Source organism: Rhinopithecus bieti, unplaced genomic scaffold (assembly GCF_001698545.2).
Source record: "Rhinopithecus bieti isolate Rb0 unplaced genomic scaffold, ASM169854v2 scaffold_31531, whole genome shotgun sequence".
In the NCBI taxonomy this organism is placed as follows: domain Eukaryota; kingdom Metazoa; phylum Chordata; class Mammalia; order Primates; family Cercopithecidae; genus Rhinopithecus; species Rhinopithecus bieti.
Genome location: NW_016814088.1, coordinates 1,265,857 through 1,290,131, shown reverse-complemented (window position 1 = coordinate 1,290,131; position 24,275 = coordinate 1,265,857). Strand labels below are relative to the sequence as shown.

Genomic DNA, 24,275 nt, shown 5'->3' with positions numbered 1-24,275 from the left:
TATATATATATATATAATGCTTTTGATTTAGAGCAGTAAAATAAGATAATCATGTTGTTCCTATTATTTCCATGACACATCTATTAACATTATGATAAGCCCATGTTATTCATATTTTCTCTCTCCTGTTCCACAGTCCTTTTGTCTAGCATGTGTCTTCTATAGCCATCAAACTATGGGATGATTCTCTTGCTTTGAGCTATGAGAACTTTCAGGTTACCCTAGTTTTCCCATGGGACCTTCAGCTCCTCCCAGAAGTGTTTCTTGACAGCTCAAACTACATTGATTTATGCCTCAATACTTGTCTGGAGTTTCTCATTTGACCTGCACAGTTTCTTCTATTATTGGTCACCTTTTCCTTATGTGACAGTCTCATCTTCCTCTTAGGAATTTGAGTTCCTTCAAGGAAGAAATGTTTGTGTGCCATCAACCCTGCTCCCTCATTATGCCCAGTCCTCTGCCAAGCACTGAGCTGGGGGTCATCTCCATAATTACTGCTCCCACCAGGTGGAAAAGACATAGTTTATGAGGATCAGAAATAACCAAAGAACAAGAATAATAAATTGTCAGGTAGAAGCAAACTTTAAAAGGGCAAGAAAGGCTTTGAATTTTAATCCCTTGGTAAAACCAACAGCACTTCATATAAGAGGAATCAAACACTGCAAGTCGCCTATTTTCAATCCATTGAAGATACTGTTATCTTGTTTTTGAGAGACCTTCATTGGAAATCTTTTCCCCCTTGTTCTTTAAGTCCGCATCTATTCATGAAAGACTAACACCAGCATAGCTTTCCTTTGCAGACCCCAAAACATTTAAAAATCTACCATGAATTATTTACATGGCAGCTCCAATCAGCAACATACCTGACAGACTCCCCAGCCGAAATGAAAGTTCACTGTGCAAAGGTGCCCAGAGAGGCTGGCCGCCTCCCACTGTGAGGTTATAGACAGAACTAAGTCAGCACACATTATGTGTCAGCGCCGACATCAGAAGGAATCAAATCCTTTGATCTCAGACCTCCACAGGAAGCTTAGATCTCAGACAAATTAGATAAAAAATGAATTTATAGCAGATACGTGTCCTAAGGCATTCGGCTGAATGTTTGGGTTTTAGGGAAGGAAGGATAGTAAGTATCAAAATATATGAATTGGCATGCCTCCTTTCCACCTCTGCCTTGTTGATGAGTCCCCATTAAAATGAAAAGATGGGATTTTAAACTGTTCCTCCATCCCTCTTAGAATCCCACTGGTGGATTTGACCAAGTTTTAGGGAAAATGGGATACAATATGGGGAACATTTATCTCTTCTCTACAGAAAGGAAGACTCACTGGTTCTGGGTTCTTTCAGGTCCACCCATAGTCAGCTACAGCTTTTCCAGCTATCCTTAGCCTCTTCCAACTTCCAAAACTTTGTTGAGCAGCAAATATGCACTGTGCCTGTGACTTTAAAAATTTGTGTGGGTACTAGCCACTGGCTTCTTTTGCAATAAGAATATTAACAATGAATCTCCCCTCTCTCTCTCTCTACCTCTCCATACCCTGTTCATATTTTTTGAGCCTAGTTCCATGTGTAACATTCAGTGTTGGGTGATCTGGACTCAGTATAGAAAGCCTAATATATTGCCTGGACCTTTGAGTCTAAACAGGATCTGAAGCAGATCTTGAACAACTGATCAATTAACAACAAGAATCAACCATCTTGGTTTCTCATTTGTCAATAAGGTGCAGTAGTCCTGCCCACATATTAGGGAATGTATATGCCATAATTAAATACTAATGCTTCTGTCTTGTCTAGATAAGTTGTTCCTTTATGTGAAAAATATTATTTCTTTTTAATAAGCAATACATGACAAATGAGGAGGCATACAAATTAGAGAAAATAAAAGGAAAATGACTGTAGTAGGACATTGTATCTTAAGTAATCTGCATTTTATTGATTTGTGATACTCTAGAAATGGACGTGTTTTAGTAAACCTAATTTAACTCATTAATCCATCTGGAACTTCCTTTGTTATATTTTATAAAATGTGAATCTAGACTGATAAATGCTCTAAATAGTCACATTTACTAAACCTTTTATAAACTGTTTTCCTTTATATTTACTTTTATTTTCTCTTTTGTTATATATTTCATTTCTATATCTAATATCTCTACTTACCTATATATGACATCTATATCTACCTAATTGGGGCTATTTCCACTAATGTGCCCATATATGCTTGTAACAGAATCACATTATCTTAAGAACGTGACATAAGTATTAATTCCCTGATATGGCTACTCATTTCCACTACCATAAAATCTATTTATTTTAGAAAATTGGCTTTGTATCATTAGCCTATATTTTCTGGTGAACTTTGGAATCCATCTTATGCTATTCAACATTGCAAAGAATGATTGGAATTCCATTAATCCCATTTATTTGAGAATAACTGAGGTATTTGTAAGAATAGTCAATCTAATTAGAAATATATTATACTTCTCTATGTATTCAAGTCTTCTCTTTATACTATTTAATAAAATATAGTTTATTTTTATATAGGTTCAACATAACACTGGTTAAGACATTTTTCAAGGCAGTATATCCAAGGCAGTATATGTACATTTCTTTACTTTTTTCTAACTATATACCATTGACCTATACAATTTTTTGAACTGACATTATTTTTGAGTGAGTTATTCAAAATATTTATAAATCATGGTAGTTAATGGTTGAATCTTTTAAGTTATCCTTAAAAAAGTATATCACCTGCAAACAACTTCCAACATTGTCCTCTTAATTTGTTTTATTTTTATTTTTTTTGAGATGGAGTCTCGCTCTGTCAACGAAGTTGGGGTGCAGTGGCATCATCTTGGCTCACTGCACCCTCCACCTCCTGGGTTCAAGCACTTTTCCAGTCTCAGCCTCCTGAGTAGCTGGGACTATAGGTGCGTGCCACCACATCCAGCTTTTTTTTTTTTTTTTTTTGTATTTTTAGTAGAGATGGGGTTTCACCACATTGGCCAGGCTGGTATCGAACTCCTGACCTCAGGTGATCTGCCCACTTCGGCCTCCCAAAGTGCTGGGATTACAGGCATGAGCCACCATGCCTGGTCATTTGGTTTTATATATGCTATGTTTCTCATGATTCCAAAATATATGTTATAAAATTATGGTAAGAATGACTTATGTGTTTTTCCTCATTTGAACATGAATTCCTCTAATACTCCATTGTTAATTATGATATTGGATCTTGATTGAAAATAGAAATGGAACTCTTCATTCTTTTTAAATTTTTTTTTGAGACTAGGGTTTTATTACGTTGCCCAGGTTAGAGTGCAGTGGATATTTTCATAGCTCACTGCAGCCTCAAACTCTTAGGGTCATGCAATCCTTCCACCTCAGCCTCCTGAATAGTTGGAAATACAGGTGCATACCACTATACCAGGCTCTTCATCTTATTCAGTGGGCATGCTGCTATTCCTGATTATTTTTTAAAGTTTTCTTCTGGGACAACTACTATATATTATCCATGTTTTAAAGGAGCAAATGTTCTTTGTTTAAATTATATGACATGGACATGTTATTTATTAATAATTTCCAAACATAGTTTTGCTTTCCTGAGAACCTGAGACAATTTCTAGTTCTCAGCTCCTTTGCTTTCAGATGAAACTATCTCTGTCCTTCCCTATCCCTGTCATTCTTATACATTTGTATTAACAGAAGGTAAAGTGACAGCCCTTTACATTTTACATTTACAAAAAACACCATATACAGTCAATGTATCTCTAAGGCGGTAGAGATAAGAAATCTTTGAAGTAGATGTTCATGGTCACATGCGCATATATAGCCTCTTTTTCACACTTCACTTTTTCATTTCCAACATTTGATGCATGGATTCCATAAAGAAAACAGATGTAGACAAAGATTGATGCATAATTTGGAGAAAGCAATATTGAGGTCAGCAGCAGTAGCTGTCCTGCAAACACAAAGGTGGTAGCAAGAAAACTGGAAGAGGAAGCTAAAGTAGCCAGAAGAAAGCATTAGCTGGAAGCAAGAAGTCATATTTTCCCACTGTTAGGACCCAAAAAATGTTCATTCATCATCCTTTTATATAGTTGGTGAACCTGGATTAAATTTCTATTAATACATTTCTTTTAGAAGAAGGGCAGGGGCCTGTCTTTTTTTTCCCCCCAGCAGTTGTAATAACTCCTGGAATCCAAGGGTCTCTGGAAAAGGGAAATGGAAAGAGGGGGACTCATTTCATCAGGTCTTCATCATTCACTCAATAATAGTTATCAGTGGTCTAATACCCTAAATCCCTATGGTAACAGTGGTGTTGGGATCATAAAAGATACAGAATTTATACCAAAGGATCTGTATAAGATGAACACAAATATTATATTACATACAAAAGGTATTAAAGAAGTGAGAAGTATTATAAAAGTTGAGAAAGGAACTATTCCTTCTAGATAAGGAACTTTGAAAAAAGATAAAGTATATGATTTGGAATGGGATCAATGGGAGTGTACTAGTCCATTTTCATACTGCTGATAAAGACATACCCAAGACTGGGCAATTTACAAAAGAAAGAGGTTTAATTGGGCTCACAGTTCCACGTGTCTGGGGGGGCCTCACAATCATGGTGGAAGACAAGAAGGAGCAAGTCACATCTTACGTGGAGGGCAGCAGGCAAAGAGAGCTTGTGCAGGGAAACTCCCATTTTTAAAACCATCAGATCTCTTGAGACTCATTCACTATCACAAGAATAGTGCAGGAAAGACCAGCCCCAAAGTTCAATCACTTCCCACTGGGTCCCTCCCATGATACGTGGGAATTGTGGGAGTTAAAATTCAATATGAGATTTGGGTGGGAACACAGCCAAACCATATCAGGGAGACTTTAGAGAAAGTGGATACTTTAGAGAAAGACAGTTTGATGTGGGGAGGCCTATGTTGCGCATAGAAAATATTGTCTTGGAGGGAAAAGAGATAGGGATGAAGGAGTAGACCCCTGTAAGGAGTGTATTAAATAAAACTGAAGATGTATCTGTGGAATGAAGTATAAAGGAGGAGAGAGAAAAAACAGACACTGGAGAGAAAGAATGGATAAAACTTGACAAGCAAGAGGACAGGCTGGTAAAGGGAGAACTAGGAGTTAAAGATAACTCTGTGTCTTGTCTGGAAGATTTGGGGCCAATTAACCAATTTAGGGAAGAAGGGAACAGTTGAGAAGGTGTGAAGCAAAATTGAGCTCTGACAGAGCAAAGCAAGACTCTTTCCCTGGCATTTCTACAAATCTGAGTTTATATAAACTGGACAACTAAGCCCTTTGCAAATGGGATTTGAAACAGTATGTCTAGAGGGGCTAAACATGTAACTTAGGACAATAGCATTCTTTATCTCCTTTAGCATTCTCTCCCATATTTGAATTTTTAAATACACACTGTTTGTTCTGACTGCCTCACACTTAATTGCATATTGCTTGGAATTGTTCTCTAATTTTCCCCCAAATATTACTCCTGTATCCCAACCATACTGAAAATTCATAAAGGACAGAGGACCAGATATCATCTCTTTATAATTATACAGAAGGAGCCTTATAACATGCTAAATAAACATCAGAAGATAAATAAGTATTTATTTAATATTCATTGGGAGAGAAAAATCTAATTGTATTCATTAAGTCATTCCAACAAGCTCTCATCTAAATGTTACAAAGATCAGTAAAAGCCTCTGCCAGGGTTTCTCATCCTCAGCATTACTGACATTTTGAGCTAGCTAATCTTTGCTGTGGGGTGGTGTTGCATATTATAAGATGTCTATAGCACTCCGATCTCTACACACGAGATGCCAGTGGTGCTCCCCTGCTCCCAGGCTGTGGCAGCAAAATGTCTCCAGACATTGCAAATGTCTTCTGGAAGTAGAGTGACCAAACATCCCAATTTGTCTGGGGCTGAGGGAATTCCTGGGACACAAGATTTTCAGTTTCAAAACTGAGAGAGTTCTGGGAAAAACCAGGATGTGTTAGTCACCCTATCTGGGGAGCAGAATTCTCCTGGTTGAAAACGACTGATTTTGGAAACAGAAAGTTATTATACAATGAATTACAAAGACCAGAAGTGCTACAATGAAGGCACTCACTCAGTATACTTGGAATCCAAAGAGGAAAATGTTCATTCTGGTTGAGAAGAAAGGGGTTGAGGAAAGCTTTTGTTTTCTAATTTTTAGTTGACATGTAATAATGGTACCTATTTACAGAGTACAGAGTGATCTTTCTTTTTGTGGGGGAGGCGAGCAGAGTCTTGCTCTGTTGCCCAGGCTGGAGTGCAGTGTCCGATCTCAGCTCACTGCAACCTCTGCCTCCCGGGTTCAAGCGACTCTCCTGCCTCAGCCTCCCTGAGTAGCTGGGACTACAGGTGCATGCCACCATGCCTGGCTATTTTTTGTATTTTTAGTAGAGACAGGGTCTCACCATGTTGACCAGACTGGTCTCAAACTCCTGTAAACAAGTGATCCTCCCGCCTTGGCCTCCCAAAGTTCTGGGATTACAGGCGTGAACCACTGTGCCCAGACCAGAGTTATATTTCAATACATGTATACAATGTATAATGATCAAATCTGGGTAGTCACCATGTTCATCACCTCAAACATTTATCATTTCTTTGTGTTGTGAACATTCTGAAAAAAAAAAAAAAAGGCACCTCAGCTACTGCTTAAAGCTTGAGCTGGTTTTAACAGGTGAAGACAAACCATCCAACTGGAAGAAACTGCAAGTAAATGAGCAGAGCCAGGATGGATGAATTAGTGTGGTGAGGGTAATCAGGAGCAAGAGAGGAAAACCCAATATAAGGTTAGAAATATTGGATAGAGTCAAGGCTTAGAGGGCTTTGAATCTTAAATAACATTTTCTAAACCAATAATAAATACACATATATAGCCCACATAGTATGCCTGAAATTGTTCTGTGTAACAGAGAAGTTAGTTCTCTTACTTGAGGCCACAAAGTCTGTCAACAGGGAGTCAGATTTAAGCCCAGTCTGTTGGACTTCTGGGTTCTATGCTCTTAACTGTCACACTATCCTGATTCTCCAACTGACAATGGGAATTCATTAAATCTTATGAGTAGAAGAGTGACATTAGCAGATACAGATTTTAAAAGAGGGCTTAGATGGCTCTTGATGTCAAAAACACTGGAGACAGTAAAATAGGAGGGATGTATATTTTACTCTCTTCTTCCCCCATCACAACTTTCTGGTACCCTGACTGTATCCATGCAATTTTTGGGAAAAGCTGTAATGTGGTAAATTTATAATCTGAATCTAGTAGACATGCTCGGTTCCAACAGCGCAATCATCCTAAGTGCTAAAGTAGTGCTTAGTGAAAGCAAAGTGCTGAAGAGAGAGACAGTCAGTCACTTTATCAGCAAATGTTAAAAGTTTAAAAACACAGAGGGAAAAGGGAAACTAAAGTGCCATGGCAATAACAGAATAAAACAAAATGTATGTAAAGCTACCAATAATTAGGTGTTTCATAGCTGGTAATAATTTCCAAAGAAAAGCAGGAGATGCCTCATTATTTGTCTTCAAAACGATACTTTTCAGATTTGTACAAAGCTTAGAAGACAAGGAAACAAATCTGCTGTGATCCCCAGAGGAGGATTCGGATAACACATCTTTCTATTTTTAACTTGTATGTCCTAATAAAATGGCCTCTTTGATGCTCCCCTCTCTTCAATCTAAACTTTTCCACAGAGTCCTGTGCCTGTCTCATTCTTAATAATTTATTAATAAACTACCACATAAAAAATGTCCCTTAATAAAACAGTTAGGCACTGTGGACTGCATAATGTAGTTAATTTAAGCAGGCCACTGACATTCACATAGATGGCCATATGAGATTAAGAGAGAGACTAGTACCACTCCTGCCATTCTCTGTAGATGGCAGCTGAATATGAAGAGCTATTCAGATGGCGGGGTTCAAACACCTGTCCTGAGTTTACATGCAATAATATGGTCAAGAGGCTTCTAAAAAGAAAAATTGGAATAATCTTAGATGGAAACTTCAGATAATTCCCATCCCCTTCTCTCTTTCTCTATTTTTTTCAATACTACTCCCACATCCCACACCCTCTACCACCTTTTGGTGCAGGTCCAGGAACTGGAGTATGGCTAATATGTTGGGAAAATTGAAAAAAACAAACAAACTTTTATTTCCTTCATGGAAAAATATACAAACAAGCAAACAAACGGATAAACACTCATGCTCATGCGTGCACGCGCGCACACACACACGCACATAAACACACACATGAAAGATCTCACTCAGCTACTTAGAGGCAGAATAACATTGGGATGCTATTTTTTGCTTAAACATACATTCAGAACCACTAAGACAGGTAAGCCTTTTGAAGCAGAAAATATGATAATTGACTCTCTAGAGTACATATTTTTAAATGTTTCAGGCCTAGGGAAATTATATGAATATTTTTCATGTATCCTACCTATATTTGGCAAAGCCATCTTGTGCTCTGCCCAGTCTTTCTATTTGCAGCATTCTTAGTCGGACAAGGGCAAAGCATTCATCCCAGGCAAATGCTTATCTTTTCTCTGTCTGGCACTAATTCTAATGGCAATTTAACAATATAACAAGTAATATCATCTGGCATAACACACCATGGAGGCAAATAATACATTTTGCTGAAAGTACAGCTAAACAACAAAGCACAGTTTAACAAAGCTGACTCACGTGTCGAGGGTTCTGTACTCAATCTAATTTGCATAGTTGGTATTTGGCAACTGTACTCTTCTTTCCCAAATTCAATAATGTTGCCAAATTGGCAGCTTTGCAATAGCTAAAGGAAAGATTATATGCCTATACTCTGGTTTCCCCTTTATGTAACGAGCTCAAATGTTAAACCAATAATCTTCATATATATATACATATAAAGTAAATGTATCAATTCAAATAATTGGTGAATAGATGAGTAAATCAGCCAGACCTGTGTATTTTTCTGCTGGGATATTTCTTTGAAGGAAAGTAACAAAGACTAAGAAGGGGCTACAAACTAAATTGCTTCAGAAACACAGCTGAAGGAGAGGGAGGCTCAGTCAGTCCACAACGGGTCTCTCCTGTGGGGATCATCTCCACCTCTAAGCTTACCTTCTGCCACCACAGCGTCTTCTTTTTTGGGCCCTTGTGATTCTCGGCGTTTGGATGAGGTGTGGATATGATTATTTTCATTATTAGTCTGGGATTCGGGAATCTCTTCAGGTTTTGTTTCTGTATTAATGGAGAAAAAGAAGGGATTTTTTTGTTCAGACAAAAGAACATTTTATTTGTAAGTGGGACCATCAGCATTTAGGTGTTTCCCTTGTATGTACACTTGTCCCATAATTACCATATACATGCAATAGAATGCATATAACATATTCAGAGTTCAAGAAATAATGGCATAAAATCCTATATACTGACCACCAACATTATGGTATAAAACTGTACAAATAGCAGACACATGTGGCTACTGATCACTTAAAATGTTGCTAGCTAAATTGAGATGTAAGTATAATGTACACAGTCAATTTTCAAAAAAGTGTAAACTACTTAATGTTTTTATATTCATTACGTGTTGAAATAATATTATTGATATGTTAAATGGCTACTAGAGAATTACATATGTGTCTTGCATGTGTGGCTCATGTTATACTTCTGTTGGACAGAACTGATTAGCTGGTGACAGAATATTATTAATACTTTTTTAGTATTTAGTTTTGAAATGAATATTGATTCACAGGCAGTTGTCAAGAAATGTACAGGGAGGATGCAAGCATCTTCACCCAGCCTTCTCCATTGTTAACAACCTGTGTAACTACAAAATGATATCAATACTAAGGAATTGAGACCAGTACAAGCCAGCAAATGCAAGATGAGGGGGGCTTTTAATTGAAGACTGTATATCTTTAGTCTATCCCTGGCTGAAGAGGTACTTCATCTTCTATTTATCTACTTAACAAATGCATTCATCTAAAATATATTTACATTCCTCATGTCAGGCACTGTTTAAGGCTCTGGGAATACTATGGTGAGTAAAAAAGATCTGATCCCTGCCCTGATAGAGCTTTTATTCTAGTTTGGATGGCAGAGGATAAACAAATAAATTTGTAATATGGCAAAGTAATGCTATAACATGGCATGAAAAAGAGGTAGTTATGGGTGGGAAGTAGACCTTTTTTTTCTTTTTCAACTTTTATTTTAGGTTCAGTGGGTACATGTACAGGTTTATTACAGGTAAATTGCATGTCACTGGGGTTTGGTGTACAAATGATTTCATCACCCAAGTAGTGAACATAGTACCAAACAGATAGTTTTTCAACCCTTATCCCCCTCCCACCTTCCCCACTCAAGTAGGCCCTGGTCTCTATTGTTCCTCTCTTTGTGCCCATGTGTACCCAATGTTTAGCTCCCACTTATAAGTGACAACATGCAGTATTTGGTTTTCTGTTCTTGCATTAATTCACTTAGTTTAGTGGCCTCCAGCTGCATCAATGTTGCTGCAAAGGATGTGATTTCATTCTTTTTATGGCTGCATACTATTCCACGGTATATATGTATCATATTTTCATTATCAAGTCCACTGTTGATGGGCATCTAGGTTGAATCCATGTCTTTGCTATTGTGAATAGTGCTGCAATAAACATACAAATGCATGTGTCCTTCTGGTAGACTGATTTATATTCTTTTGGGTATATACCAAATAATGGGATTGCTGAGTTGAAAACTTCTGTTTTAAGTTCTTTGAGAAATCTCCAAACTGCTTTGCATAGTGGCTGAACTAATTTACATTCCCACCAACAGTGTATCAGCATTCCCTTTTCTCCACAACCTCACCAACATCTGTTACTGTTTTAACTTTTTAGTAATTGCCATTCTGACTGGTATGAGATGGTATCTTATTGTATACTAGACTTTAAACTATACTACAAAGGTACAGTAACCAAAACAGAATGGTACTGGCAAAATAATAGACAAATAGACAACAGACCAATATACGAATAGACAAATGAAGCTGCACACATACAACCATCTCATCTTCAACAAAGCCAACAATAACAAGCAATGAGGAAAGGACTCCTATTCAATAAATGGTGCCGGGATAGCTGGCTAGCCATACGCAGAAGAATGAAACTTGACCTTTTCCTTTCACTATATGCAAGATTAAAGACGTAAATGTAAGATCCAAAACGATAAAAACCCTAGAAGAAAATCTAAGAAATACCATTCCGGACATAGGCCTTGACAAAGTTTTCATGATGAAGCCTCCAAAAGCAAATTCAGCAAAAACATAAATAAAAAAAGCAGGACCCAATTAAACTAAAGAGCTTCTGCACAGCAAAGGAAACTACCAACAGAGGAGACAAACAACCAACAGAATGAGAGAAAACATTAACAAACTATGCATCTGACAAAAGTCTAATATCCAGAATCTATAAGAATTTAAATCAAAAAGCAAAAAAGCAAACAATCCCATTTAAAAAAATGGGCAAAGGACATGAACGGACACTTCTCAAAAGAAGACATACATGTGGCCAAAAGTTTGTGAAAAAAATGGTCATCATCACTAATGATTAGAGAAATGCAAGTAAAAACCATAAGGTATACATTTTTGGATAGGCATGATCAGGAGGGATATACCCTGAAATAAAATCACAGTAAAACAAAACAAAACAAAAAACCAACAAGAAGAGAAAAGACAAAAGCCAATTTTACTTAAGAATATCTTTGATAAAGCAGTAAAGAGAATTAAATTTTATTTAAAATCCATGTGTGATTTTTCCCAAGAAAAAGCAATTTTACAATTGAATTTTGAGCTGAACTAACTATTTTTTCATGGAACACCATGTTTACTTGAAAGAGCTTGAAAACATGATTGAGAAATTACGGTTATTCATATTTGTGTATTTGGCAGATTTTATTTTTTCTCAAATGAATGAAGTGAGCTTGTAAAACAGAAACAACTTACAATGTTTGTTGCCAGTGATAAAATTCAAGCTTTCATGGGAAACTTGGAATTTGGGGAAACTTGTGTCAACTGCATGAGCATCACAGGTTTCTAATTCTTAATGATTCATGTTATTAACAAATGTGATCTTTTTGAATAGTAGAATAAAATATGTCAATGTTGAGAAGATCTTCACGACTCCATGAAACAATATTTTCAAAATGGTCAAAGCATAATGCATGGATGAAAGCTCCATTCAAAGTATATGATGAGACTGGTGGATTTTCACGTAACAAAGTACAAAAAGGACATTGAGATGGCACTTTAAGTAACTACTTCTTGTCAAGTCTGGGTGCAGTAGGAAAGAAGAATGTGCACTATTATCTGTAAAGGCTATTAAAACGCTCATCCCTTTTCTACAATGTATCTGACTGAGGCTGGTTTTCTTCATATACTTCAGCAAAAACAATATATTGCAATAGGTCGAATACAGAAGCTGCCAAGAGATTCCAGCTGCCTATTAAGGAAGACATTAAAGAGATTTGTAAGAATGCCACACTCTTTTCACTACATATTCTTTGAAACTACAACTTTTTAATTTAAAATGTTATGTTGACATGCAATGCATGTATTATTTTAAAATAAGGTAATGAGTAAATTTAAAATTTTCTGTTTAAACTTCTAATTTGGAAACACTAATGGATATAGAACTCACATAGGCAGAAGTTGTTTAGATTCTCGACAATCATTGAAAGTACAAGGTCCTTAAACCCAAATTGAAAAAGACAGACACAGAGAGCCTATAGCTTAACCAGAGAATCATTTTTCATGAGTAAGTCATGGAACAATATATTTTTCTGATTCTGAAAACATGAATGCTAATTTTAGAAACTTAATAAATACAAAATACAGAAGGTATAAAGAAGGAAATACAAATCACTTATACAGATCTGACTACTGTAAAACTTTCATAAAGTTCCTTGTAATTTCTTTACATCTTTTTTGTTTGTTTAACATAGTTAGGAGTCTGTGCCCAGTCAAGAAAATATGGGGATATCATACAAGGTAATGTGTCCACAGATATTGAAAGGTTGAAAGAGCAAAAGTAAGACACTGAAGTAATAGATATATTTGTAAATGCAGGAAGAAGTCATGTCTAGGGCTGGGAGATCAAAAGTGGAGTTAGCAGAGCTTAGGAGTTAGAAAAACCCATCTCTAGAGCTTAGGATTAAAAGTGAGGTTAGACCTTAGGGAGAGACCCCTGCATGGCTGCTTGGTTTAGATGCAATATGGAAGATGAGAATCAAATCACCTACTTCACGGGATTACATGAGATAAAAACTTACGAAAATTCTACTTACAAGCAGACAGCACTACACACACTGAATGTAGACAGAACTTTAAGAAGGAAAAACAAAAAACTGCAAATCACAGCAACACAAGGCAGAACAAGGTCAAGATCCCATTCTTCTTTAGAAAGACAAGGGGCTGCCTTGTAGTTAGTCCAGTCCAGATCAACAGGATGAAGAGAGAAGCAGGGATACCAGGCTGTAGTTCAGTTCAAATACAGAAAATGTATCCAGTGGAGTTTCCTTTCCCAAGCATCTCTCAGAGTTCCAAGCCCAGTGAACGTTGTAGTAGTGGGACTATGCTACTTCCTCTCACCTTTATTTTGACCTTTTGTCTTTGCCTTTCTTTATTTTTCCTCTTTTAAACTTCACTCTTGCTTCTACTTTGGTTTTGTAGGGCCTCCTAGTAACACAAATATTTCTTCCACTCATTGGATGGCCTAGGGTTGGAGAAATGGGTGGAATAAGGAATTTGCCAATGCCTGATCTGCTCACCTGTCTCCTCCACTCTAAGATAGAAAGAAGCTTCATTTACAAAGCCTCTTTCCCTCAGTGACTACAAGTCTCCAGCTTTAAAAAATTAAAAAATAGCATCCACTTCTGGGAAATATTTAGGAACATACTTAATTTCTATGCTAAAAAACAAAAACAAAAAACACTAAGCCCTCTCCCATTTTAAAGGAGAAGAGGAGAAGATGACATTTTCCCCTTATTCTTTTTTTATTTTATTTATTTATTTATTTATTTAGAGACAGAATTTCGCTCCTGTCACCTAGGCTGGAGTGCGCTGGCGCAATCTCGGCTCACTGCAAACTCCACCACCTCCTGGGTTCAACCAATTCTCCTGCCTCAGACTCCCAAGTAGCTGGGATTACAGGAGCCTGCCACCATGCTCAGATAATTTTTGTATTTTTAGTAGAGATGGGGTTTCACCATGTTGGCCAGGCTGGTCTTGAAATCCTAACCTCAGGTGATCCACCCGCCTCGGCCTCTCAAAGTGCTGGTTTTCCCTGATTCTTTAACTCACTTTTTGAAGGCTCAACTGGCAATGGAGTATAGTGTTTCAGAGAATGCGATCTAGAGCCAAACTGCCTGGCTTCTTCATGATTTTGAGACCTTGGGCAGGTGACTTACCCTTTTTGTCCCTCTTTCTCTACATACATAATAACAGGCACAATATTTATCACCCACCTCATTGGGTTGTTGTGCTGATTAAAGAAATTCCTTTATCTGAAGTGCTCAGAATGTGTTCCATGGTATTTAGTAAACATGAGGTTTTATGATTATTGCTATTATTATTCAAGATTAGGCAATCCTTTTCTCTAATGTATTAATTGAACAATTTGGCTTTGTGTAATTTTATATTTTAGAGAAGCTCACAAAAGTTTGTCTTTGGGGAAAGAAAAAGAATCATTAATATGTTATGCATGATGCCTTTTTTTTTCAGAAATTTTCATTCCAAAATAAAAAAAAAAAATCTACATACTTCTGCTTTTGCTTCTTTTAAGCCAACAGCACACCAGGCAGCTCAGAGCCAGCCATGAGGCCACAGAGGACAGGGAAGCAGCCAGGATGATGGTCGACTCCTCCTTCCTAGTCACAGGCAAGACAGCAAATGACTGGGATCGAGCTGTAAAATTGACTCCTATGGCGGGGGGGAAAGAAGATGTTTCAATGATATGTTAATAAGATGCCAATATAATTAAAATATAGTAAAAATAAATACATTTCTAATAGTATCTGTGACATAGTAGGTGTTCAATATATATTCATTGAATTTAATACATAAATAAATTATAAATCCAAGATTTATATTGCTAGAGAATCATGAGATTCCAACATTAACACATAACAGTTATTTCCAATTCTGTCAATTACTGATTAAGAATTCTTCCAATTCTCTCTTTTAATTTTCAGACCTACCTTCCATACCAATGCAAAATTTCAGCTTCTTTCACTCATGTTTCACTAATTAGAACAAAAATATTCTCAGCTCCAGAATGTGTGAATTTACTTGCTCTAATGTATGTATCTACTCAATACGTGCCATATGACACATCAAAACAGGGGCATAGGGACTCCTACTGCAGCACCAGATTGTCTTAGAGAGTTATGTGATCTGGAAAACTAGGAATAGAACAATGGCAGATAGAACCACTGGCCAGGAATGACGGGGCAAGATGGTATCCTCCTGTTGAGACAGTCCAACTCTCTAAGAATTCATCTGAAACTCCTCCCATTTTGGAGACAGAAAATATCCCGTTATTATTTATGAAATGAGGCATAAAATAATCTTAAAAAGAAAGTTACCTATCTTCATAAAAACCCATACACAAATGTTTATAGCAGCTCTATACATAGTAAAACCCAGGAACAACCTAAATGTCCTTTAGCAGGGGAATGGATAAACAAACTATGGTTTATCTAGACAAGGAAAACCACTCAGCCAAAAAAGAAAGAAAGGAAAGAAAAAAGAATATAAACAAACACACAACTGATAACCTGTAACAACTAGAATGAACATAAAAAGCATTATGCTGAGTAAGGGAAGCCCATCTCTGAATGGTACATACTTGTAGGATTCCATTCATATAACATTGTAGAAAAGACAAAGCTATAGAGATAAAGGACAGATCAGTGGTTGCCAAGGATGAATGGTGGAGAAAGGCTATATGTATGTGAGGACAGATTTTTGGGGTGATGAAATGGTCCTTATCCTGACTGTGGGGATGGTTACATAGATCTATACATGTATTTGAATTAATAAAACCACGTACAAAAATGTCAATTTTATAGTACATTAATTTTTAAAATAAATTGTTTTAAAACTTGCCTTTAGTTTTGGGGGTGATGAATATATTCATTATTCTAATTATGACGATGCTTTCATGGGAGTAGACATGCATCAAAATGTATCAAATGGTATGCTTTAAATATGTTTATCATATGTCAATCATATCTCAATACAAACAGGTTTATTTTTGAAAAAACTTGCTTATGAACAGTTACAGCCAGCATTCTTAAAGCAGCTTATTCAAAACAAACAAGCAAACTTCAAACTTCTGCTTTCATCCACATAACTCAGGCAAAAGAGTTTTATTTTATGTACTCAAGGAAACACCATGTTTTTCTTTGCTGTGCTTTCACTGGGCTGAACCTGACAATTTTACTGGAAGTCACAGTCTTCAATCTCTTAACTTCTGACTGACTTGGTCCCAAAGCTACTAAAACAAAATCTCCTCTGTATACATCATGTATCTGAGCCATATTTGGCTTGTTTGTTACCAATTAATTGCTTTTTATGGGCATATGAATAAGCTCAATCAGGCCTAGAGATGGGAGAATAGATTTTACTTGGGATTTACAGAAGTAAAAACTAAATTCTTCACACTTTTATCCATTTTTCAATGATTACTCAGTAATTGTTTACTTGATCAAGTTGATAAGTTACCAGTTCCCATTCTTAAGATATTTACAAGCTAGTAAATGAAATAAGATACACATAACAAATATTTGTTAAGCAAATCAGAATGTTACACATGCCACTAGAATAATGCAAATCAATTGCTTTGGATGTTTATTTTCCATTGATATGATTAGGGAACGCATCCTGAAGGGGGAAGTATCTGAGGAGGCTTTGAAGGCTGTGCAAATAACTGAACAAAGACAGAGAGGAGAAAATAGCTATTGATACTTAGGAGACTCATGCAGGAAAATACTGGAACTTAACGCTAGAAGAATTTCAGACAAATCTTGATGGGCATTCAATATCAGGCAAAAGGACCTTGAGAACATTCTGAAGCCATGAAGTATCACAGAAGAAAAGATTCTTTTTTATTTTTTTTAATAGAGAAAGAGTCTGTCTCTATTACCCAAACTTGAGTACAATGACTGGCACGATTATAGCTCACAGTAGCCCTGAACACCTGGGCTCATACGATTCTCCTGCTTCAGCCTGCCAGGTGGTTGGGACTGCAACCATGTGTCACCATGCCTGGCTAATTTTTTGTTAGTTTATTGTAGAGGTGGGGTATTGCTATGTTGTCCAGGCTAGTGTTGAACTCCTGGTCTCAAGCTATCCTTCAGCCTTAGCCTCCCAAAGTGCCAGAATTACAGGCATGAGACACCCCACCCAGCCTAGAAAGGGAGATTCTAAACAGAGAAGTGACATTAGCCACATAAAATATAGTCAGTCCATTTTTGTATAGAACACAAAATGACGGAGAAGCTAAAGTCAGGGCGACCAGGTGAAATTATCTAAATGCAAGGGTGGAAACCACTGGCTCTCAATTACCTTAGCAGCAGAACATTTTCTAAAACTGCAATCTTAAAAATAATCTGAACACATTCACTCATCCATAAACAAATATTTATTTGTAGCTATGATGCACCAGGCTTTACTACATCCTTGGGATATAATGCCAGACTAAGCAGAATCTCTGTCCCTTTGGAACTTTGGTCTCAGTGGAGGACCCAGCACACGGATAGTAGACGAACAAATAAATACGTAGATACTATAAAGCCAGGGAGTGATAAGTTCATAAAGAAAACTAAAGTGAGTTTATGAGACAGAATGGCTGGAGGTGTGGGGAGGATTGGGGATGGTATAGACTGAGTGATCCAAAAGAGGCCTCTTTGAGGAGGAGATATTTGAGAAGAAATCTGAATGAGTTGAGTGAGCCATGTGAATTTCTGGAGGGAGAATATTCCAACCAAGGAATTGGCAACCACAGGTAGAGCTTCTCTGGTTAAGTGTATGTGTGGTGAAGGTGGTGGGGGGGATTTGTGGGTGATACCTGGTTACATTAATCTCTTCTCAGCCCAGCAGCCCCGAGGGTCTCCTGAGAACCCTATGGCACCAAGAAATGGTCAGAAAAGCCACAGCCTACACCATAATCATAGTGAATATGGAAAGGCTGGCTACAAAGTCAGTACTACAAACTTACAGAAACCCTTATCTCTTGGCAGTGTCTAAGGAAGTTTAGAAGTGATAAATAAGCTGGATTTGATAACACATCAGACTTAAGAAGATTCCACAAATACTTGGGCAGATCTATTTTCTGTATTTCTAAAATAGGAATAATAATTTCTTCTTCTCTCTAAGATATTGGAGAGATGAGGGAAAATAGTGGAAATGATTGCAAATTCTCTGCTTGATTCATGAATGAATGAAACAACAGACCAGGCATGGGGACTCATGCCTGTAATGCCAGCATGAGCCCAGGGGGTTAAGGCCAGCCTGGGCAGCATAGTAAGATCCCATCTCTACCAAAAAATGAAATAAAATAAATTAGCTGGGTGTGGTGGCACACACATCTGTAGTCCCAGATACTTGGAAGGCTGAGGTAGGAGGATTACTTGAGCCTGGGAGGTCGAGACTGCAATGAGCCATGATTGAGCTGCACTCCAGCCTGGGTGCTGGGTGACAGAGTGAGACCCTCTCTAAAAATAACAACAACAACAACAACAAACACACACACACAAAAAAAAAAAATACAAAAGAACCAACAATAACACAAAACAATGCTTAACAGACCTATTATTTTGAAGCCTATTAGAAATAAGAAATTTCATTGATTGGCTGAAATGTGTGAATATACGCTGCTTTCCCAAACATTCTAACACTTGAAATTTATATACTTGGAAACAAGGAGTTACTCTCTGGACGTGTACCATTACTCAGCATGATGTCTATAAGGGGTCATAGAAGTGCATATCTTTACTATTTTTCCTTTCTTTTTATCCTCCATCTATTGTCTCCGAATTTAAACTTTTATAAATTTCATCTGAAAGAGTCTCATCTTATAGACTTGATCTTGAAAATTATGGAGAATAATTCAGTGAAAAACACTAAGGGAAAACTTTCCAGATGATTCTTCAGTTAGTTGTTTTTACAGACTGTCAGTAGAAACTACAATAAAGCAGTAGTCTACTAAGTGTGAACGCCAAGACCAGTTCAAAATTACAGGAGTTACCAAGAAGTTTCTGTCTCGCATTTGGTTTTACAACTTCTTCCTTAAAATAAACTTGATAACGTATTTGGTTAGTCTTAATTAATTACTGAGCTAATTAAAGGACAAAGGCCTTTTAAATGTCAGATAAATCGGGAACAAAATATGCATTCCTGCCTGTCTCACCCTTTAAAACATATCCGTTCAAAAACTCAAGCTTATGGCACAATGCCTGGGAACTGGGAATCCCACGGTCAAGGACACTACACATTTGTTATGAACCTGTACTTGTATCAGGACATTTTGACACACAGTGTGTGTAAATTGCTTATGTGACTTTATTCTTTTTAATAAGTATTTAAGCAATCATCCTCTGAAGTATAAATGTGACTCTCATAAAACATATAAAGAGCACTTGTCAACAGGTTATTTATCTCATTAATGAAGAAACCAGGAAGAACATGAAACTGGTTTTAATAGCATTTAAGAGATAATGATCATATAGCCAGGGAGCAATAATATTATCTGACTCCAGAAGATAGTCTTTTTGTTAAAAAAAATTCCAGGCTGGACGTGGTGGCTGACGCCTGTAATCCCAGTACTTAGGGAGGCGGAGGCAGGCGGATCAGGAGGTCAGAAATTCAAGTCCAGCCTGGCCAACATGGTGAAACCTTATTTCTACTAAAAATACAAAAATTAGCCAGGTGTGGTGGTGCATGCCTGTAATCCCAGCGACTCAGGGGACTGAGGCAGAAGAATTGCTTGAATCTGGGAGGTGAAGGTTGCAGTGAGCCGAGATCGTGCCTCTGCACTACCGCCTGTGTGACAGAGCGAGACTCCATCTCAAAAAAATAAAAACTAAAAAAATCCAAAACTTAGAATTAAAGGAAAAATGATTATGATTATAGATCTTATCAGTGTCATACTGGAACATTTTCAAAAGGTCCATTGAAAGTTTTGTTAAGTTCTCTCAAACATAAATTTGTTTCACTTACTATTTATTATTTATTTATTTATTATTTATTAGGACCCAGACATGTTTATTTGTAGAAGATTGACATGCTGAAACAATTTTTATACAGTTAAGGATGCAAATGATATCTGTAAACATCGGACTATCAAAATTTTGCTTTTATTGCCCTGTATCCATTGCAAACTTATTTCAACATTTCTTCCTGGGCTATATGATCACTATCTCCCAAATGCTCTTTTAATTAGTTTTCTTGTCTTCTGATTTCCTCATTAGTGAGTTAAATAACATGCTGACAAATGATCATTATATATTTTCAAGAGAGTCGCATTTAATACATCAGAGGGTGTTTTTTTACATGTTTTGTCAAAAAGAACTGGATCAAATGCGCAATTTACATACCCCTTATTCTGAAGTGCCAGGATGTTGATGGGTATTGTCCCCATTTGGCAAGGGGTTGAGGAGGACAGAACCCAAAGTTAAAATTTCAACATCCCATGACTTTCTTTCTTATAAATTAACATTCTCCTATTAATATCCAACCAAATGTCATGTAAGTAAATAAAGGAAAAAAACAAGTAGAACACTGAAAGTAAATTTCAGTGTTGAGAAGGAAATGTACATTTGGTTTCTTGCTCACCAGGAGTATCCTGAGATTTCCATTTTTACATGTGCTCTTTCTTCTCAAGCTTAATGATACAGTCAAGTGAATTTATTTTCTAAACTATGATGACTTCTTATTCATTATAGTAGTTATTCCCAAAAGGGAAAAAGGATTGTCTTCTACAAAGGAAAAAGAAAAAGAAAAAAGAGAATAAAAGCACATTGTATAAAATTACCTGGAGGAGAAGTGACAGTAAAAATAAAGTGCCAATTTGACCCAGAGACCAAGACTGCCAAGTTGTAGAAGCTCACATAACCATCTTGAGTTTCTGCCTGGGTGCACCCTTCAAAGAAGCACAAAATAAAAATTAGCTGTTTATTATCTAATCTAGAACATCATCTTCATGTCTGCTGTGAAGGCAGACATTTGGACAATAAAGGACAATTTTTTTTAACTCTGAGAGGTTACCTAATCCATCAGGTTTTTCTTAGTCAAGACTTAGAACCAAATGATCCAAGACAGTATAATAACAGTTAACATATACTGAAAGCTCACTATGCCTGACACTGTTCTTTATATACACGATTGTCTATAAACTACACAACAACCCTACAAAATATGCTATTATCTATATTCTAGCAATTAGGAAATAGGCTCACAAAAGACTAAATTACGTGGTACTGGGGTTACAGCCCAAATCTACCTGATTTCAAAGTTTCATTCTTTACAATATATTGGCTATATTATTATTAAATGTATAATATATAAAGAAAGAAATTCTATTATCTTTCTAGGTGGTCAGTTTCTGCAATCTGTCTTTCTTCTATTCAGGTTATCTGTAGTTTATATGGCAGCAGAGTTAGGCCAAGGGATCAGGACCACGGCAATCTATCAAATCATGACTGATAAAGCTACTCTGATTTAGCAACTTGAATTGCCTGAGCCTTGGCTTCCCTAACTAAAATGCAAACAAAACAAAACAAAACAAAAAAAACCTTGCATCCTCTAACAGTAGATCATCCATTTATAAAGTGAAAAAAGGCAGCTTAACTCAGTATCACATTCACAATACCATTAATCATCTTTTGACTCCACCATTCCTAAATTATGTTCCTAATTAACAGCTGCTAGACTTTACTCTGGAAATGTCGATATGATTGGCATGGTGGACAAAGGATTATGGAAGTGGTCTGAAAGTTTATAAGTTGGTTTGAGATCTCTAAGGCTGAAATGTGTCATAAAGATATAATATGCTTAGTGTTACATTTTTTAATTCAATTGCTTAATCTTTTTGTGAAAACACTGTCTTTCTTCATCAATTTTGCAGAGCTAACTAAAATTTCTTTTTTGAGAAACATCTTTTACTTCATCTCTTCTGAGTTCCAAAATAAATAAAATGCCAACTAAAATGAAAATAAATAAGCCAAGACTCAAATAAATGATAGGCACCCAAGATAAATGCAGTTTATACTCTTTAAAACCTATATGCATCAAAATTATGGTCAATAAACTCTTGCAAACAATGAACTGCAGAGTACAGATGTTCAACATGAAATCATTTGCTGCAGTTTTTCCTTTGACAAACGTCCTTATTGTTCCCATCTTTGGAAGAATACAAAGCAACATTTAATCGAAATGTGTCCGTAGAGCACAGTGAGTTGGCCTCGTAGAACAGCAGCCAAATTGCCTAATGGAAAGTGCTTTAGTTCTAAATGGGTTTACTTTTGCGTTAAATACCAGCTTGCCTTAGAGATCTCTACAAAGATTCCCATATATATCTATGATATTCTCAGATTTGAAGCGTATGTGCCCAAAAGCTGAGGCAGTTGCTGCCAAGTACAGTACATTACTCCAGGGTTCATCATATCTTCAGAATAGCTATGATGACATATACAAATGCAATTGACAGGCTCCCTGATCAAACTGGAATAAACAGTATACTGGCTGGGGGACTTGGGATGGGGTGGGGTGCTGGGCTCAAGCAACTTCGGAATTGATTACACAACTACCAGGAAATGATACCTGAATGGGTTTCTGCAGGATAGATAGTTTCTAAAATACCTTTGCAGCCCAAATTATCCCCACAGCTATCCCACTCACTCCTAGGTATGCATACTAGCAAACTGTTACATCATTAATGTTGAGATGTTATCTTTAAAAGTATTAAGGACTTTTTTTGTGCAACTATGATCCATAAATGTTAAAGGATATTGAAGACCTGTAAATAATTGTCCTTGAGTGTATAAATTCACTTTTTATAATAGGTTGTAACTGGCTTTCCACTGAGGAGGGTCTACTAAAGAAAAAAGAACATGAAGTTAAATTGCAGAACAAAAGATTTAGAGGAGATATACAGATATGGTTTTGTTGTTGCTATTTTGTTTTTCTCCAGGAAATACTTACAGTAAGTTAGATAATCTATCCCAAATGCTTTTGGTGCATTCTTTCTGAAGTTAAAAAGTAGTATTTCATAATGGCTTCAAGAGAAACTTTCAATCATATAAAATAGGGTATTTTGGTGACATGGGTATGCTAAAAACAGAAAACTACATGTGATTTCTTCCCTACTTCATGACTCACACACATAAAAAATGTGTGTATATAAGACACCTTCAGAATAGTCCTCACACATTCCCATTGGATCTCTTAAAAAAGGTAATAGTGACAATACTGATCCAAGTGAGCTAGTTGGCTTGGGTGTGGCTTGGTGTCTATGAAATAAAAGAGTAAATGTTATCTCATCTCACACCAGTTAGAATGGCAATCATTCAAAAGTCAGGAAACAACAGATGCTGGAAAGGATGTGGAGAAATAGTAACACTTTTACATTGTTGGTGGGAGTGTAAATTAGTTCAACCATTGTGGAAGACAGTGTGGCGATTCCTCAAGGACCTAGAACCAGAAATACCATTTGATCCAGCAATCCCATTACTGGGTATATATCCAAAGGAATATAAATCATACTACTGTAAAGACACATGCACATGTATGTTTATTGCAGGACTATTCACAATAGCAAAGACTTGGAACCAACCCCAATGCCCATCAGTGATAGACTGGATTAAGAAAATGTGGCACACATACACTATGGAATACTGTGCTGCCATAAAAAAGAATTAATGTCCTTTGCAGGGACATGGATAAAACTGGAAACCATCATTCTCAGCAAACTAACACAGGAACAGAAAACCAAACATTGCATGTTCTCATGTGGGAGAAGTGGGAGTTGAACAATGAGAACGTATGGGCACAGGGAGGGGAACATCACACACAAGGGCCTGTCAGGGGGTGGGGAGCAAGGGGGAAGGGTAGCAAGGGGGAAGAACACCTGCATGTTCTGCACATGTATCCCAGAATTTAAAGTATAATAACAGATAGATAGATAGATAGATAGATAGATAGATAGATAGATAGATAGATAAAGA

At 36.8% G+C, this 24,275-nt stretch overlaps 1 protein-coding gene and 1 long non-coding RNA gene across 2 annotated transcripts in view; one reads left to right on the top strand and one right to left on the bottom strand.

Moving 5' to 3' along the window:
* PKHD1 (PKHD1 ciliary IPT domain containing fibrocystin/polyductin) overlaps positions 1 to 24,275 on the bottom strand; it is a 484,394-nt gene that overhangs the window by 4,464 nt on the left and 455,655 nt on the right. Inside the window, 3 exon segments of the mRNA XM_017849608.1 lie at positions 9,141 to 9,260; positions 14,812 to 14,970; positions 21,086 to 21,193. Of these exon segments, the coding sequence (XP_017705097.1) occupies positions 9,141 to 9,260; positions 14,812 to 14,970; positions 21,086 to 21,193 (387 nt within the window).
* Positions 1,070 to 1,788, top strand: LOC108513757 (uncharacterized). The gene is made up of 2 exons (XR_001881015.1): positions 1,070 to 1,126; positions 1,562 to 1,788. It is a non-coding gene; the product is annotated as an uncharacterized LOC108513757 (long non-coding RNA).